The following is a 15343-nucleotide window of genomic DNA, read 5'->3' on the forward strand; positions in this document are numbered from 1 at the left end:
GGCCTGCGTAGGAACACTGTGCGGCGGTAGTGTTCCTATATACAGGGACACTATATGCGGCGTCTGCCTACAGCGCCATCAACCGACAGCTAAAGAAAGCACTTCCGCTTTTGGCGTCATCTATTGGCAAACAAAATAAAGAGTCATGGCCGGCGGGCAAGCTCTGCTACATTACCCTCCCTCTCCGCTCGCGCAACGGGCGATGTCTGCAGCACGTCGTCTGCTGCCAACAAATCGAGCGTGGTGCGCGAGCACGGTCGTTATTTTGTTTGCGAATAGATTTTTTTTATTCATTTATTCAAATAACTCGCAGGGTACTTTACATGGGAGCATTGTGCGAGTGGCACAATATACATGAAAATCGCAAAAGCATAGGAGCAAGTACATCGACTGAAGAAAAACGCTATACAATTGTTAGCGACACACACCAGATATTACACTCCTAAATCAAGGAAAGCAGTTATACAAATTTTAGGTTTCAGAAGCGTGGCTTTAAAAAAACGAAACACAGCTTGGCTCAGAAATAAACAAGAGCACAGTTTCATACATGCAATACAACATTAAAAAACATTTTGTTTTGGTAACAGCTTTGTTTTGGTAAAAGATATTAGGTATAAGTATGGCGGTTATCCTGTCTCTAAATGCGTTAGTATCTCTGGTGTTTGTGACGTCATCAGGAAGGCGATCCCAGTGGCTTATGGCCTGCGGCACAGGAGACATGTTAAGTGCTTTAGTGTGACCAAAAATGCGCCGAAAGCTACTGCGATTGTGAAGATGATGTGGTATACGGCATGGCTGAGACAAGAGCAGCGTGTTTTTATGAGGACTGAACACCATTTTATGAAATAAACAAAGCAATGCAACCGTTCGACGTGATTCTAAAGATGGAAGTGATAGCGTCATATTGATGTTAGTCACGCTGGAATGTCGGCTGTAATCGCGAGCGATGAAGCTCGCAGCACAGTTTTGAACGGATTCGAGGGACTGTGTTAAGTATGCTTGGTATGGTGACCAGATGGGCGATGCAAATTCAAGTTTTGGGTGAACAAAGGTTAAGTAGGCTAGTTTTATGGTATCAGGTGGCGCACCATTAATATTACGTTTTAGATATCCGAGAGTACGTGAAGCCTTAGCTACGATTTTACTCATGTGTGTCTTCCAAGAAAGGTTAGGAGTAAAGTGGATACCGAGGTACTTGTATGAAGATGTCGCTGAGACTGGGTGATTGTTAAATGACGTTAAGAGACGTCAAGATGACGCCAAAAGCGGACGTTCTTTCTTCAGCTGTCGGTTGATGGCGCTGTAGACAGCCGCCGCAGAGCCCAGGCCACGCGCTCGCGTGTTGCATTTTATACAGGACGACAGTGTGTGCACATGCTTTACGAAGGCGCGCGTTGGTGACACGGCAGTTGGCGGGAGTTTTAAATGCAGCCACTGGAAGAGGCCGCGACGGCGGCGCTTCAGGGAGATAGATGGAAAGACGGTAAAGAGAAAAGATTGGCAGGCGAAGGAAAGAATGCGCGAGCCGTCTGCTCTGGCGCTACGAGCAGCCGACGCGAGCGGCGGGGGGGAGGGGCAGAGGAGGGAGGGAGAGAGAGGCAGCGAGCGGCATTTCGCGTTCGCGTCGCTCTTCGCTTCTCCTGCGCTGCGCGCTTATAAAGTCGCGCCCGGCGCCGAGTCCGCGGGTTCGAACCGCCGAGAAGACGTCGTCGTCGTCGAGCGCTCGGTGGCGGACGAGAGGGAGTGGTGACGAGCAGACGTGCGCACGCCGTCGGGTCGGGCGGGTGGGCTCCGCGAAAAACAGAAACAAAGGAAACGGAAAGAGAAGAAAAGCCGTTTAACCTTTTCGTCAATTGCGGCGCTTCGGGGAGCACACACTAGCCAGACGCGATGGCGGAGAAGTCGCGCTTCCAAGTGGCCAAGGTGGACTACGTGAACGAGGCGATGGCGCCGGACGAAGACGACGAGGAGGACGTGCCCGGGACGCCCACGGCCGTGGCCGCCGCATCCATGGGGGGTCCCCAGTGCGTGGTGACCAGCGCGTCGACGTCGCCCACCGAGCTGGCTAACTACGGCACCGTGTACGACACCGTGAACGTGAAGAGTCTGCTCCACTACACTCAGGAGGCGCTTCCGCGCGTCGACCACTACCGGAACGTGATGTCGGTGCACGGACACATCAGTCGGCCGACGCTCGACGAGCTGCACTGCAGCGGGCGCGGATCCATCCCGGGACTCACGCAGGTCAGTGCGACTCGATTGCAAAGACCGGCGAGGTCGAAAACAAGTGCGAACGCTCCTAGGGAAACGATGACAGGGACGGCCTATCTTTCATTGTTGTGAACTTAAGCGAGATTCGTTTAAAACATGAAAAAGCGTCACAGAACGCTTAGCGCGTCATATTTCTTGAAGTGAGGAGCATTTCTGGGAGGCTAGGCATGTTGTTGTCACTAGTAATAATCCTAACTCGGGCTGCAGGATAAAAGTATTTATCCCGGAGATAGGTGACTTTTCACCGCCGTTTCGCATTACCTTTTTTTTTTGTCGCTTGTTACATTTTTTTTTCTCGAGAATGACATAGGAGCAGTTGCACAAGGGCACAAACGTGGAGCGAGACCTATCCGAGACCGAGCTCAAGAAATGTTGGCCATAGATACGGAAAGCGACCTATCTTGCGCGAGCGTACGTGTGTGCGATTGTTTCTTTCTTTCTTTGAATTGACTGCCTTAGTACAACAGCGAAGCACTCGCAAGGAGATAACGACGGTGAATGAGAAGTTCTGGAATCGAGGACACTCAGCGCAGTATATCGACACTATCTTATGTGGGTGCCAGATATAAGAAAAGGACGAGCTTGTCTTCTGAGCATTTTTCGTTAGCTCGCTTAAGTATACGTTAGCCGCTGCCGAGCGCCTGAAACTGAACTTCGCAACTATATAGTTTAGTATCGCCAAATGAATCCAGAGTACAAACGCACAACTCGTGTAACCGCATAGCTGACGCCAAAGAAACGCATCTTGGTGGCCCCAGATTAGCGAGGATGCGACAAACACTGCTCCGCAGATTGTCACGCCGAGATAAATTCAGGCCTCAAGTACCTAACTGAAGCTGACCGTTTCTAGAGGCGCACCTCGATCGCTCGCACGTCCTGCGTGTTTGTTGTAGATTCGTTATCTGATATGACGGATTCGGACTACAGCCGGCATGCGCACGGATACGGCGGCACTACGCATGCCAGTTCAGGTCCGACTCGCAAGGGTGTTTCCTAACCGAAGCGCTTGAGCACACTCTGTGTACTACGCGGTGCATCGTGACGTTCGAAGGCGAACGACGATGCACCAGCTGTGCAGTTTACTCCGCCTCTCGTCATCGAACAAGATCGGCGCGTAGACGATCTATACCAGAGCATCGCGGCCTGTTCAAACGAGTACCTGCGGAGAAGCGCGTCGGCGCGAGATGACGCTTTCTGCTGGAATGAGCGCACATGACGCCGACGCGGTTTACGTTTGAATTTCCCGCCATCGGATCCGGATCATTTCTTTCGCAGCGAATCTGTTAGCTAGCCACTTGCTGGTCGGTATTTCTCGCGGCGCATCCTTAAAAAAAAGAAAAAAAGCACGCCTTCAGCGATTTAAGCGAAAAGTGCATACAATCTTTGATATCACGCATGCAACATACAATAAGTTTCAATAAATCCTGAGGTGCAGACCATTCGTATCCTAGGAATGCTGGCTAAAACAACACGCACTATGGAGCACCAAGCTGTGCAGTCTGCGTGGTGACCGGCTCGGGGCTAATCGCCGCCTCAGCGACCACCTCGACACCAAAATCAGACGCCGCGGAAAAAAAGCAGCTATATCGCACTCGCCTTCCTAAATCCGGACATCCGTGTAGTGGTCAGCGACTCCAAGCAGGTCTTCACAAAGTTCCCTCGCGGCAGAGTGGCTTCACTCATCCTGTATGTCCTCCGTCCGCTCTCCGCCTTCCAGGAACGCGATCCCATCGAACTGGTGCGGGTTCCAGCTCACGCGGGCAATCCGGGGAACGAGGCAGCCCACCTCAGTGCTCGAGGTTTCGTCAACCGAGCGAGGGGCCCCTCCGAACCCGATGTGCCCAGCGAGGACCACACCACGTATACATCACACACATCAAGACATATTATCGCACGAGTAGGCGACCTTACTACGCTCCCCAACCTCGTCGACTATACAAACAGGCCTTCTCTAATCCTTACATACTCTCCCGTATGTATCCGGGCGACTATGAGCGTCACTGCCCCTCGTGCAATGTGTCCGCCACTTTCGCCCACGTGCTATGGGGATGTAGGGCCTTCCCTCCTCCCTCCAAGCTCTTGCCATCTCTCTCGCCGAAAGCGTGGGACTGCCTCCTGCGATCAACCCGTAGCCGCATCCATGCAGGCCGCAACCATCCTACACGCCCAGGACGTCGCAGGCCTGCCACCTAATGGCTCACTTGGTCAGTTCTTCCTTCGGCGAATTAAGTCTCTCTCGCTCTCTTTTCGATAAAGAACAAGCACAAAACAAGCATCCAAACCACATCATTGATGATAAGGCGCTCCTGATAACAATGCGAAGCGCGTAGCGCGCCCCGCATACGTTTCCCCATAAAGATTACTGTTGCTCAAGCTGCCGCGGCGACGGGAGCTTGCGACTTGGAGAGTGACGTCACTAGCCTTTGATATATATATATATATATATATATATATATATATATATATATATATATATATATATATGAGATCAGCCTAGCAACTGATTTCAGTGTTGCAGCCCCGCTACGGGTAGGCAGCAGATGCCTATAGGACTACCGAGGGGCAGCGTGAATACGAGGAGTGGCAAAGGGAAAAGAAACGGCCAATACGACCAGCGGCGGCGTGCTACCAAAATTACCATTACTACCATTACTCTAAAGCATTGCATGCCCCCCTCAGCAGTAACTTTAATTCCTATAATTTGTACGCGCAAAGTGCAGCTTTGGCACATCGCGATGCCCCTATTTGATACTCGAATAATCAAATGCTTTCACATTCGATTCTGTTTGCGAACACTATATATGCGTCTTTTCTGCTCTTGTTTTTTTTTTGCTTCGATAGGAACAAACCTTTTTTTTAATACCTCTCCCTCTCTCTTTCCGTGCTTTCCTTCACTATCTTTGTCTCCACTTCCCGGGTGTAAAGTGGTAAAGTGGATATCTATCTTCCGGTTATGCTCCCCGCCTGTCGCATCTCATTTATCTCTCCCATTAGCACTCTCCATCGCCAAATTCAACGTTTTTTTTTTTTGCTTGTCTGTTTGTTTCTTGCCTCCCCATACCTTATTCGACCTCGAAGCAATTTCATTTCCAGTACTGGTGGCTTTTCGTTTCCGTGCACGTCTTTGTACTTCGACGTACACCCGGCCACAAAATATTACGGACCACGAAATCTGAGAAAAAGATGAATATCTCCGCATCTTCAGAATGCAGCCTGCTACTTGCATTTCGGGCCTCGACTGGAATATGCTAACAATATAGTTGTGTGCAGTTTTACTGGCTATACTGCTGCAGGCTGCTCGGGAATTGAACGTTTTTCTGAGATCCTGTGGTCCGTAAACTTTTGTGGCCGAGTGTACATAAACGCGTCGCGTTACTCGAACGTCACCGTGGCAAGTCGGGACAACGTGCTTCCAGAGGCGAGCGGTTCTAGCCTTTCAGGTCGGGCACGCCGCGATGAGAGGCTCTCGCGCTCGTAATCCACCGCTTAAGCGGTCCCGGCGTGACGCGTTCGACAAACGCCGACGTTATTGAAAATGACGGCGCGTCGAAGCGCTCCGTTACGTGCGACATTCTTTAACCCTACTGCGCATGTAGTGTTTCACAACGCCCTTGTGTGGAGTGTGTGTGCAGTTGTGTTCAACGTGTCAAACTTTACTTGGGACTTCTTTTTTTTTTCTTCATACGGTTTAGCGACCGGAAAGACAGCTTCTTTTACAGTGAACCCGTCGAAGGGTTTTCCGTAGTAATTAGGCTGGATGCCTCCGCGTGCGTTCAAACAACACTTCATTTATCTTTATTATAGTTTTATTCGTTTCTTATTTTTAATATTTATCTAATTCTATTTATTTACTGTTTATAACTGTAGAGTTACAACGCGCATGCGATTTATGTCGGTGCCCAGCAAAGTTGAAATGCGAATGAGCTGGTGTACGGTTGAGTGTTAGCAACGAACACTAATGTCGCCAAGTTGGTGAATAATGTACTGCACCACTCGTTAATTTAAACAAACTCCACTTTCGTCGATAGTTAGGTTACACAACTTATATATTGAAGATTAGGTGCTTAAGGCCAAAGCTACGCGTTGCGGTGGCATATATATATTTGCAAACGCGTCTAGCTTTTGGGTGTAGGGTTAAATACGAGAATTTCAGGCCTAATTAACAATGAGCCCATGCACTAAACGTTGCATCATTGCGTTGTTTCTTGCATGTAGTTAATAACGTAGCGAGAAGATGCATTACATTTTTTTTTTCGATAAGTTACCACGCATTGCGGTGACCTGCGGCATTGCGAGGCTGACTTTTGCGGCAACATAGTGGCCTGCATCCACGCGTAAATAGGCACCCGCCTCGTAGCAAATGTCAGTGTTTAGTAGCTAGTTCCTTGCATATGTACTAACTTACCCGCCCCGATGGCTTAGAGTGTTGCGCTGCTAATTCACGAGGTGGCGGGATGAAATCCCGCCCGCGGCGGCCGAATTTCGGTGGGGGCGAAATGCAAAAGCACCCATGTCCCGTGCATTGGGGTCAAGTTAAACGGGGTCAAAATTAATCTAGAGTCCCCCACTACGGCTTGCCTCATAATCAAATCGTGGTATTGGCACGTAAAACCCCATAATTCAATTCAATATGTGGTAACCCATTAGAAGCTTATAGTATATCGATTGTGCCACCGTGACATTGCCCTTATCTTTCGAGTAGGAGGAGGAGGATGAACATTTATTGAAATAAAAAAAAGAAAACGAAAAGAAAGACGGATGTCTTTCCGCCTGTGTAGGCAGGCGCCCTCAGGTTATAGCTCTTGCGGCTCTTGCTGTCTCCCGGGCCATTGACTGAGGGCGCCTCCCCGCACAAGCATAAAGACACCTGCTTGTGCGGGGAATAGCCGCGCGAGTGAGCTATCAATGTTAGCCATTAAGCGCATAAAAAGTGCGTTTGCTCCATAGTGATGGCGATAAGATAACGTGTGTCTCAGGAAGGTGAGGAGGAAAGCGGCTTGCCTGTTCTGACGCTTTCGTGCCTGTTCTGACGTTTTACATGCATCTGAAGTGTCACAAACCTCCTTCCTGGCGTGGACGCGCGCCATTATACGATGGGCCGTGTCGCAAAGCCAAAGGCGAACCGCTCCGCGAGCTATGCCGCGTGAGCCGCAAGACAAGGGGAAGCTTTCCCGCGCGATAATCGCCGGCCGTAAAGGCGAGACCAAACACACACGCAATGCATGCGCAAAGACGAAACGTAGCGCTCACCTTTCGCACTTATATGCGAGCGAATTCAACGCATTCTTGACTTCATTTTTTTTTTAAATATCGCGCGCAGATTAACCAAACAGGGCCAATCGCTGCATTGTCTATGAAGTAAGCTTCAATTCATTGACGTAAGGTGCACCCAACATGTTCACTGTCTTTCAACAGAGAGCGCGCAAGCGTTAAATGCAGTCTTCATGCGACGATAGTGGCACACAAAAGTGCTTAACCGTCTGTGTCATGCGTTGTCGAATTTATTTGCTCGATATTGAAAGAAGGATTTCAGCATCTGTTCTAAAGGCTCATCTGCGCATTCAACCGAAGCCGTGTTAGCCACGACACTTTCTTTTTTTAGTTCATTACTTTATTACGTCTCGAAACCGGTGTGAAGATCTGCAGTCGCGTATACCACTGAGGCTTCTAGCTAAACAAGCTCTATTTTGGCATCTAACGTAATGCGGGGCGCACCCCTGCTTCAACATTCTCTATATGGCTTCAGCGCGCTCGTCTGAGCATTACGCACCGAGTTTTGCACAGCAGTGCTTTTACACAGCACAGCAGGGCTGTTAGACGGGCCAGTTGGCTGTACGAGCTTCTTGCTTCACGTTACCAGTGGATGGATGGATGGAGTAACTTTATAGAAAGGTCCTGCGAGCTACGGGGCGCAAGGTCCCATAGAGCGGGCTACTCCCACGTTGGGACCGGGAGTTGTAACTCCCTGGCCGCATCGTGGGCTCGCTGGACGGCCCAGAGCTGCTCCGCCAGGTCCGTGCTGCGTAATGCGTCTTGTAGCCTGGCGGAGTCTTGATCCTTGTTTGCGTGGGTCCGACCACACGGCCAGAGCAAGTGATGTACGCCTAGTGTGCTATGGCAATTTTCGCAATGTGATGTTTTGTATAGGTCAGGCATGTAGTGATGTAGTCTGTTCTGCGTGGGGTACGTGTTTGTTTGAAGCATTCTGAACGTCAGGGCTTGAGGCCTGGTGAGCTTATTGTGAGGTGTGCTGTATATTCTGCGGTCTAGATAAAAGTGCTTTATGATCTCGTTATATGTGGAGGGAGGGTCCCGATTCTCGCTGGGATGGTCACGACCAGAATAGGTGGCGTCGCGGAAGGTTAGGTCTCGCGCGCTCCTGTGAGCCATCTCATTGAGATTGCAAGGGGCGTCCTCGATCTCTCCGAGGTGTGCCGGGAACCAGCAGATGGTGTGATGCTGCAGCGGTGCGGATCGATTGATTATTTGTAGGGCTTGTCTTGCAACTGTTCCTTTCTGAAAGGCTTTGACGGCTGAGCGTGAATCGCTGTAGACGTGGGTGGTGGTCGGGTCTGTGAGCGCGAGTGCGATGGCAACCTGTTCTGCTATCTCGGACTTGTGGGTCTTGACTGTGAGAGCGTTTCTCACTTGACCTTGCTTGTTGATCGCGGTGGCAACGAAGGCCTTCCTGGTTGGGTACTGTGCCGCGTCAACGAAACAGGCTAGGATTTTCTTGTCACGTATTTCGCGCAGGATGAACGATCCGCGTGCCAGCCTTCTGGGTTGATGGTGCGTGGGGTTCATGTTCCGCGGCAGTGGGCGAACCGTGTAGGAGTTGCGTGTGTCCGTCGGAACGCTTTGATAAAGAGTCTCGATTACTGTGGTGTCATGGCCTAGTTTGGCTAGGATTTCTCTACCCTGTTTGGTTCCAGAGAGTCTTGTCCATTGAGCCCGTTCTTGAGCTTCGGCGATTTCTTCAAGTGTGTTGTGTACCCCCAGTTGCAGCAGGAGGTCTGTCTCGGTGTTCTTGGGGATTCCCAGCGCTTGTTTAACTAGCTTCCTCAGTTGTACGTTGAGTTTGTCCTTCTCCGCTACCTTCCATCTGTGCATGACCGCCTCGTAGGTGAAGTGGCATAGCGCAAAGGCGTGTGTTAGCTTGAGGAGATTTTCTTCCTTAAGGCCGTGTTGTCTGTTGGCTACGCGTCGTATGAGATTCAAGGCATTATTCGACTTTGTCACGATCTTCTCCACTGTAGCTGCGTTAGAGCCGTTGCTCTCAATGAACATCCCAAGGACTCTGATTTTGCTGACGTGTGGAATGGTTCCTCCGTCTTTTGTTCTTAGAGTAACGACGTGTGTGTCTCTGATTTCGTTCTTTGGTTTGGGACCGCTCCTCGATGGTTTGTAGACGAGGAGCTCTGACTTCGCAGGCGAACATCGCAGGCCAGTGGGAGCGAGGTATTCCTCGATCACGTCGATCGCTTCCTGCAGAGCGCTTTCAATTGATCCCAGGCTACCTCCGGGGACCCAGAGCGTTACGTCATCGGCGTATATCGTGTATTTGACGTTCTCGATTTGATCCAATTTCTTGCCTAGGCCGGCTAGCGCAAGGTTAAAAAGCGTCAGTAAGTAACCAGTAAGCTCGATAGAATCGGGACATAAAAGGGGAGTAGACGCAGAGACCACAAACGCTGTTGGTGGCGGCGTCTGCTTCGCTTTGAGTCCCGTGTCTATCAAGCGTTGGTCTTATCCAGCGCGCCTATCGCGCTGGTGACGTGAAACGAGTGCTGTTGTGGGGCTTGTGCATCGCGGACGCACGATGCCATGCATGTTCTTATATAAGATGTTCCCTTCCATGATAGGCGTGCCATCTATTCTTATTTGTTGTTCATCAGCGCGTCCCACTCACGTTTGCACACTATACCGAAGAAGTTGTATTTGAATCTCAAGCGGGGGATAAAGTTTAATTTTTCTTCGCCACACGACAAGGGTCAAGCTTACGATGAGAAGGCGGCTTGACGACGACATGATATCAACGACGAATTGGTGGTGTGGACGACGCTTTAACGCGAAGGACATACACGGCAAACCCACTTCCAAGCTCTTAACTGCTGTAAGAGTAATCTTTTCCTTTTTTTTAAGGTATAATGATGGAATGCCCTGTGGTTTAATAGACGAACAGCTCTAGCTATCCGGAGCATCCTGCGGTTTTCCTCACTCGGTTAAAAACTGTCGCATTGTCACCTCTCCAAACGACTCCAAACGGATGACACACGTGTGTGGGGAGACACGTCGCACGCGCCGACACTTCACTGGCTCGCCGGCGAAGCGCTCGCCTCCCCTCTTTGCGACAGGAAGCGTGTGACGGAGCTTCCGACCGCAGTGGCCTCTATCAGCTTGCGGTTTGCGACGCGACATTCTTTCTTACGTAAAGTTTGAGCGTTCCTGCGGCGCTGCGTCAGTCTCTGGTGTTGCGTAAGCTTGCACTTCGCGCCGTCGCCGTGCAGTGATGCGCCTGTCGGCTGCTGCTGAGAGAGGTCAATGTTAACACGCTGGTGAGAAGGCGCACGGCTGTCCAAAGTGAGGAAGGCGTGGTAAGTAAAAGAAAAGTACCGCATGGGAAGCTGACGCGCTAGTCGACATTTCGGTTAGTAATAAAAGTGGCGTAGACCTTATTTGTATATCTACATACGGCGAATAGCCGTGTGCACTGGATATCGATGGTGCAACCAGGACGATAGATAATTAAGTGGCGCAGTAAAGAGCCAGATGCTTCAATTTCGCTGGCACATTATTCGCGTGACGGATAGAAGAGGTTGTCCAGTAATCGCTGGTCAGGGACGATGAAGCAGCCGATGGCGTTACAGATGTCACTGTGTGTTTGCGTACTTGTGTGTGTGTGTGTGTGTTTTTGTGTGTGTGCTCGAGCCGCGTGAACAAGAGATTGCGATTCCTGGCTTCTGTTTTCTTTGTGTCCTTTCTTTCTGAGCTCAGTGCGTTAGTCTTATCAGCTTAATATCTGATACGGATTCTATTTTGAACCAAGATATTCAGCTTATTTTGAAAGTTGGCAGAGTCGGCCGATTCTTGCGACTGTGCATGGCGCCACGAGTATCCTGTATACGCGCGAGCTTGAACTCGGCACTGTTACGAACTTGTACCGCTGCACCACTATTACGACTTTGTGGTCCCGTAGCGCTCGTCACCCGTTTCGTGACAGAGCGTTGGTAGCGAAGACTCCGAGCCAGGCGTCGATGAGAATAACGAAAGGGATTTTATACATTATATACAGGTCATTGTACAGGACAAGATCGGATCGGCACTGGGGCCGAGAGCTCACACAAACGCGACTGTTCCCGCACGGCGACGTCTGGCGAAAACGCGTGACACATCTCACCCCAGTCGGGAGCGACACTGTCTCCCGGTGGGTCGGCGGATCCTGTTTTCGAGGCGGCCTCCTCGCCGCTTTATAATCCCCGAGAACCATTGTCACTCAAACGGCCCAATACAAAGTCAGCACACGACGGTCGTCCGAGGGGTCCAACCAGCGACCGCGCTGGCCACCCGGTTCAAAGTTCGCGCGCGCGGTGACCTCCAGGCAAAGGGAGGTGCGGCGCCGGGCTGTCTGGCACACGCTGACACGTCCGAACACGCTGCTCGCCGAGGCTTCTCCCGCAGGACAGCGCTGCCTGACGGCTCAGCATCTTGCCTTTTCAAGGGAGAATTTGGGCGCTCGCAGGATAAATTCTGCATCTTGCAGATTCGGAATCCGGGCTTGTGGTAATGGCACAACAGCACCGCCGTCCGCGTTTTGCTTTGGGTCCATCTGACGGCATACGCACCAAGCCTCATCACTCGGTAAAGGTGCACCGTATGTATATTAAGGAGCGTAATCTGCCGTTTTTCCTTAATTTCATTGTCGTTCATTGAGTATTTTTTACATTCCCGAGGCCTTCTTTATGCGAGAGCATTATAGGCAGACTTCGCGCACCTTGTAATTATCCGTCTGCTGTAAAGGCTAACACAGCGGCTCAAGTTGCTTACTGCCACGAGGAAATTATGCGAAATACTGGCACGTGACCCTCGCGCCAGACGTTTGAAACAGCTTTTCTGGCGCCAGCGTGCGTGCGATCGTGGCCTAATGGCTAGTTAGATTCTAAAAGATTCTACATTCTAATATTCTACTAGATTAGATTCTAATATGCTATACCAACACGCCCAGTCTTCACCCTTGGCTAATGGCTAGAGCGTTGGCAAACTGTGCCGGAATGCAGAAGTTCGATCCCATCATCGGTCGCGCGTTTCTTATTGCATTGTAGTCAGACTCGACCCACTTCGAAGGTATTAACACAAAGCTAGAGTTGTGTTCAGCGAACGTGATTGGCGTCGCAGTGGGCACGAAATCACAAAATAGATATGAGGTAAGAAACGTCGCTTTGTGTGTGAGGTCGCCCTCACGTGACGCGCGCGCGCGCAGCTGCCGAGATGTCACAATCATCAATATATAAGTGTGCTTACTTATAGAGTTGGCTGTACTTGGTCCTGGCCTGTATATCACTATCGTTATGTCAATATAGTTGTAGATTTTTTTTCGTATTCACATTTCTCTCATTTTCATCGCCTAGCACACTGAACGCTCACACCTCGCACAATGCGCAAACTCCTCGAAGGTTGATCTTATAGTTACGAGCTCTAAGTGAAGCTGTGTTGCTCTGACATCAACTGTTCCACGAATTCTTAAAAAAAAATTATTGAGGACTTGTCTGGTAACACATTATCAGAAGCCGCTGCGAACATCACTAAATGTATGACAAAAAGTTGTTAGTTTTTCAACTATGTATTTGCAAATTACTCGCTAAATTACCTTATGTTGCAGATGGCGGAACTTTCAGTCATTGAGTGCTCAAGGGCTTGTTCGCTAGGTTGGAATTTTGTAGACAGCACCCAGATTTGAAATAAGGCGTCCTCAAACTTCGGTAGAATCTCTTTGACGTTCAATCTACTTTCCCGGAAAGTCGTTCTTAGGTACTCTGAACAGGGCAGATATTGGCGACGAATATCTCAAAGGTAGAGAGCGGCTGTTTCAGGTTTTCCCGCTAAATGCATATGCCTCGAACACTGGAACAGCTTCAGTTCCACAATTTCAAAGCGGGGCACAAGTAATTATCACGAGAGTGTATTATAGTGAATTTAGCTAACCAACTATTGAGTATCGCGCATTTGCTGACGCCTACCACCGCTAACATTACGGCGTCCAAGAAAGCGTCTCCACTATCATCACTGCAATGCATTCACGCAAGTTGGCTTTTTTTTTATTAATTGACACAATACAAGGGTGATGTTGGCGCACATGCATGAAGTCGGCTGCCCCTTGTCTCATGAATAGATGGTACCCTCATATATATTATTGTACAGTCATATACCCTCCCCTCCCCTACTTCGTGCACTTTTTTCTTTATTTTTACTTCATTTCAGATATCCTGCTGTCATATTTTATCCCCCCCCCCCCCCCCCCCCCCACTCCCACCGTGTTAACCGGCCGCGGAAGCCAGCCAGTTAGTATGTAGTAGCCAGCCGGCTTTACATTGGCTACTATTTCTTTCCTGCTCCTCCTTTGTACACTTATGCAAAAGGCTGCGTAACTGCACGTTTGTTCTCGCTCTCATCTTTCTGTTCTCCCGTCCCTCTTTCCCCAAGGAAGGGTGGCCAATCAGACGCTCTTCTGGTTAACGTCCCCGACTTCTCTATCTTCTTTCTCTCTAATTTCTGCAGACTAGCGAGCAGATGAGCAGCTAATGGTGCACGCAACGACATTACGACTTAAGTCAAAGACAACCTTACGAAGACGCCCACAAAGCAACGATGCGGACAAGAACAATATCTTGGTTGGTCGCGACAACTGGCACATCCCAAACGGAACGAAGCGCGCGCCGTCCTGCGCGAGCAAGAGCTGATCGAGCGAATATCGTATGCCTGCTTCTCGACTTCGAGAGAAAAGAAGCGCCCGTTTTTCACGTGCGTTCAGCGGGTGCGCGGATTTGGTTTCCATGGCTGCTCACCGCCTCGCGTGTCGGCAGCAGCCTCGCGATGAACACGTGCTCCTGGACCGAACACGTATCGCAGTCGCTTCTATTAGAGCGTTCGACGCTGTGCTTGCGATGACCAAGTCATCGATCAACTTTCCGGTCAAGCGGTCGAAGCTTTAATTGCAATTACCGTAAGAAAAAAAAAAACGAAATGTTGCGCCCCGTAACATTTCGGGAAACGCTCTCAACGAAGCTTTTTCTTGTTAATTTTTTTTTCTAATTCGTGGACTGGAATCAAACACGAAACACAATCTGTGTTTGCGTATGTGTGAATTGTTCTCGGTGCCAATTTTTTCCCGAACGGTGCGCCCTACATGGAAATCACGAAAAGTTAGGTGCACTATGAAATTAGCTTCTGGTGGCGGCGTGTGCTGGTGGCGGCGTGTGCTGGTGGCGGCAGGCTGAGCTGGTGGCAGCAGGCTGAGCTGGTATGACCCGTGATGGTGGCAAAGTATCTGCCGTGGTCGCTTCTAGTGTGTGGCTGTGTGTGCCCTGCTGCTCAACAAAGCCCCAACCCAAAACCCGTATGAGTGCATTTTAGGACAAAAGCCTAAAATGCACTCATACGCAGATTTAAGTGCATGTTATAGAAAACATCAGGTGGTCAGAACACAGAGCCCTCTACTATGGCACCTATCACGTGTTCTGGTGTTGGTTTGGGACAATAAATACAAGTAATCATTGACTTGAAGATTAAAAAAAGCATGGGTTACTTAATAATTTTGTTATGGCAAGTCAACTTGTCGACGTGATTGTAAAGCCTGCCTCTGTCGCGCAGTAGCTATATGACGTTCTATACTTCTGAGCAACAGGCCGCGGGCACTTTTGTCAAAGAGCACTATGTCCATGCGCTCGTTTTTTTTTTTTCCTGTCAGATATAGCGCTGTTCTCTTTTTCTTTTCTTTCTTTTTTGTAGTCGTGAAACAATTAGCCCGTCAGTCAATCTCCGCTGCTTTCCTCAGCTGGCGCGGACGGAGGTGTTTCGT

The 15343-nt window shown here is 49.9% G+C and overlaps 1 protein-coding gene across 1 annotated transcript in view; it reads left to right on the top strand.

The window, feature by feature from the left end:
• Positions 1-611: 611 nt before the first annotated feature.
• LOC135914084 (solute carrier family 12 member 2-like) overlaps positions 612-15343 on the top strand; it is an 82362-nt gene continuing 67630 nt past the window's right edge. Inside the window, exon 1 of the mRNA XM_065446869.1 lies at positions 612-2244. Within this exon, the coding sequence (XP_065302941.1) occupies positions 1891-2244 (354 nt within the window). The 5' untranslated portion in view covers positions 612-1890. The remainder of the gene's footprint in view (positions 2245-15343) is intronic.

This window comes from Dermacentor albipictus, chromosome 1 (genome assembly GCF_038994185.2).
Source record: "Dermacentor albipictus isolate Rhodes 1998 colony chromosome 1, USDA_Dalb.pri_finalv2, whole genome shotgun sequence".
Lineage (NCBI taxonomy): Eukaryota > Metazoa > Arthropoda > Arachnida > Ixodida > Ixodidae > Dermacentor > Dermacentor albipictus.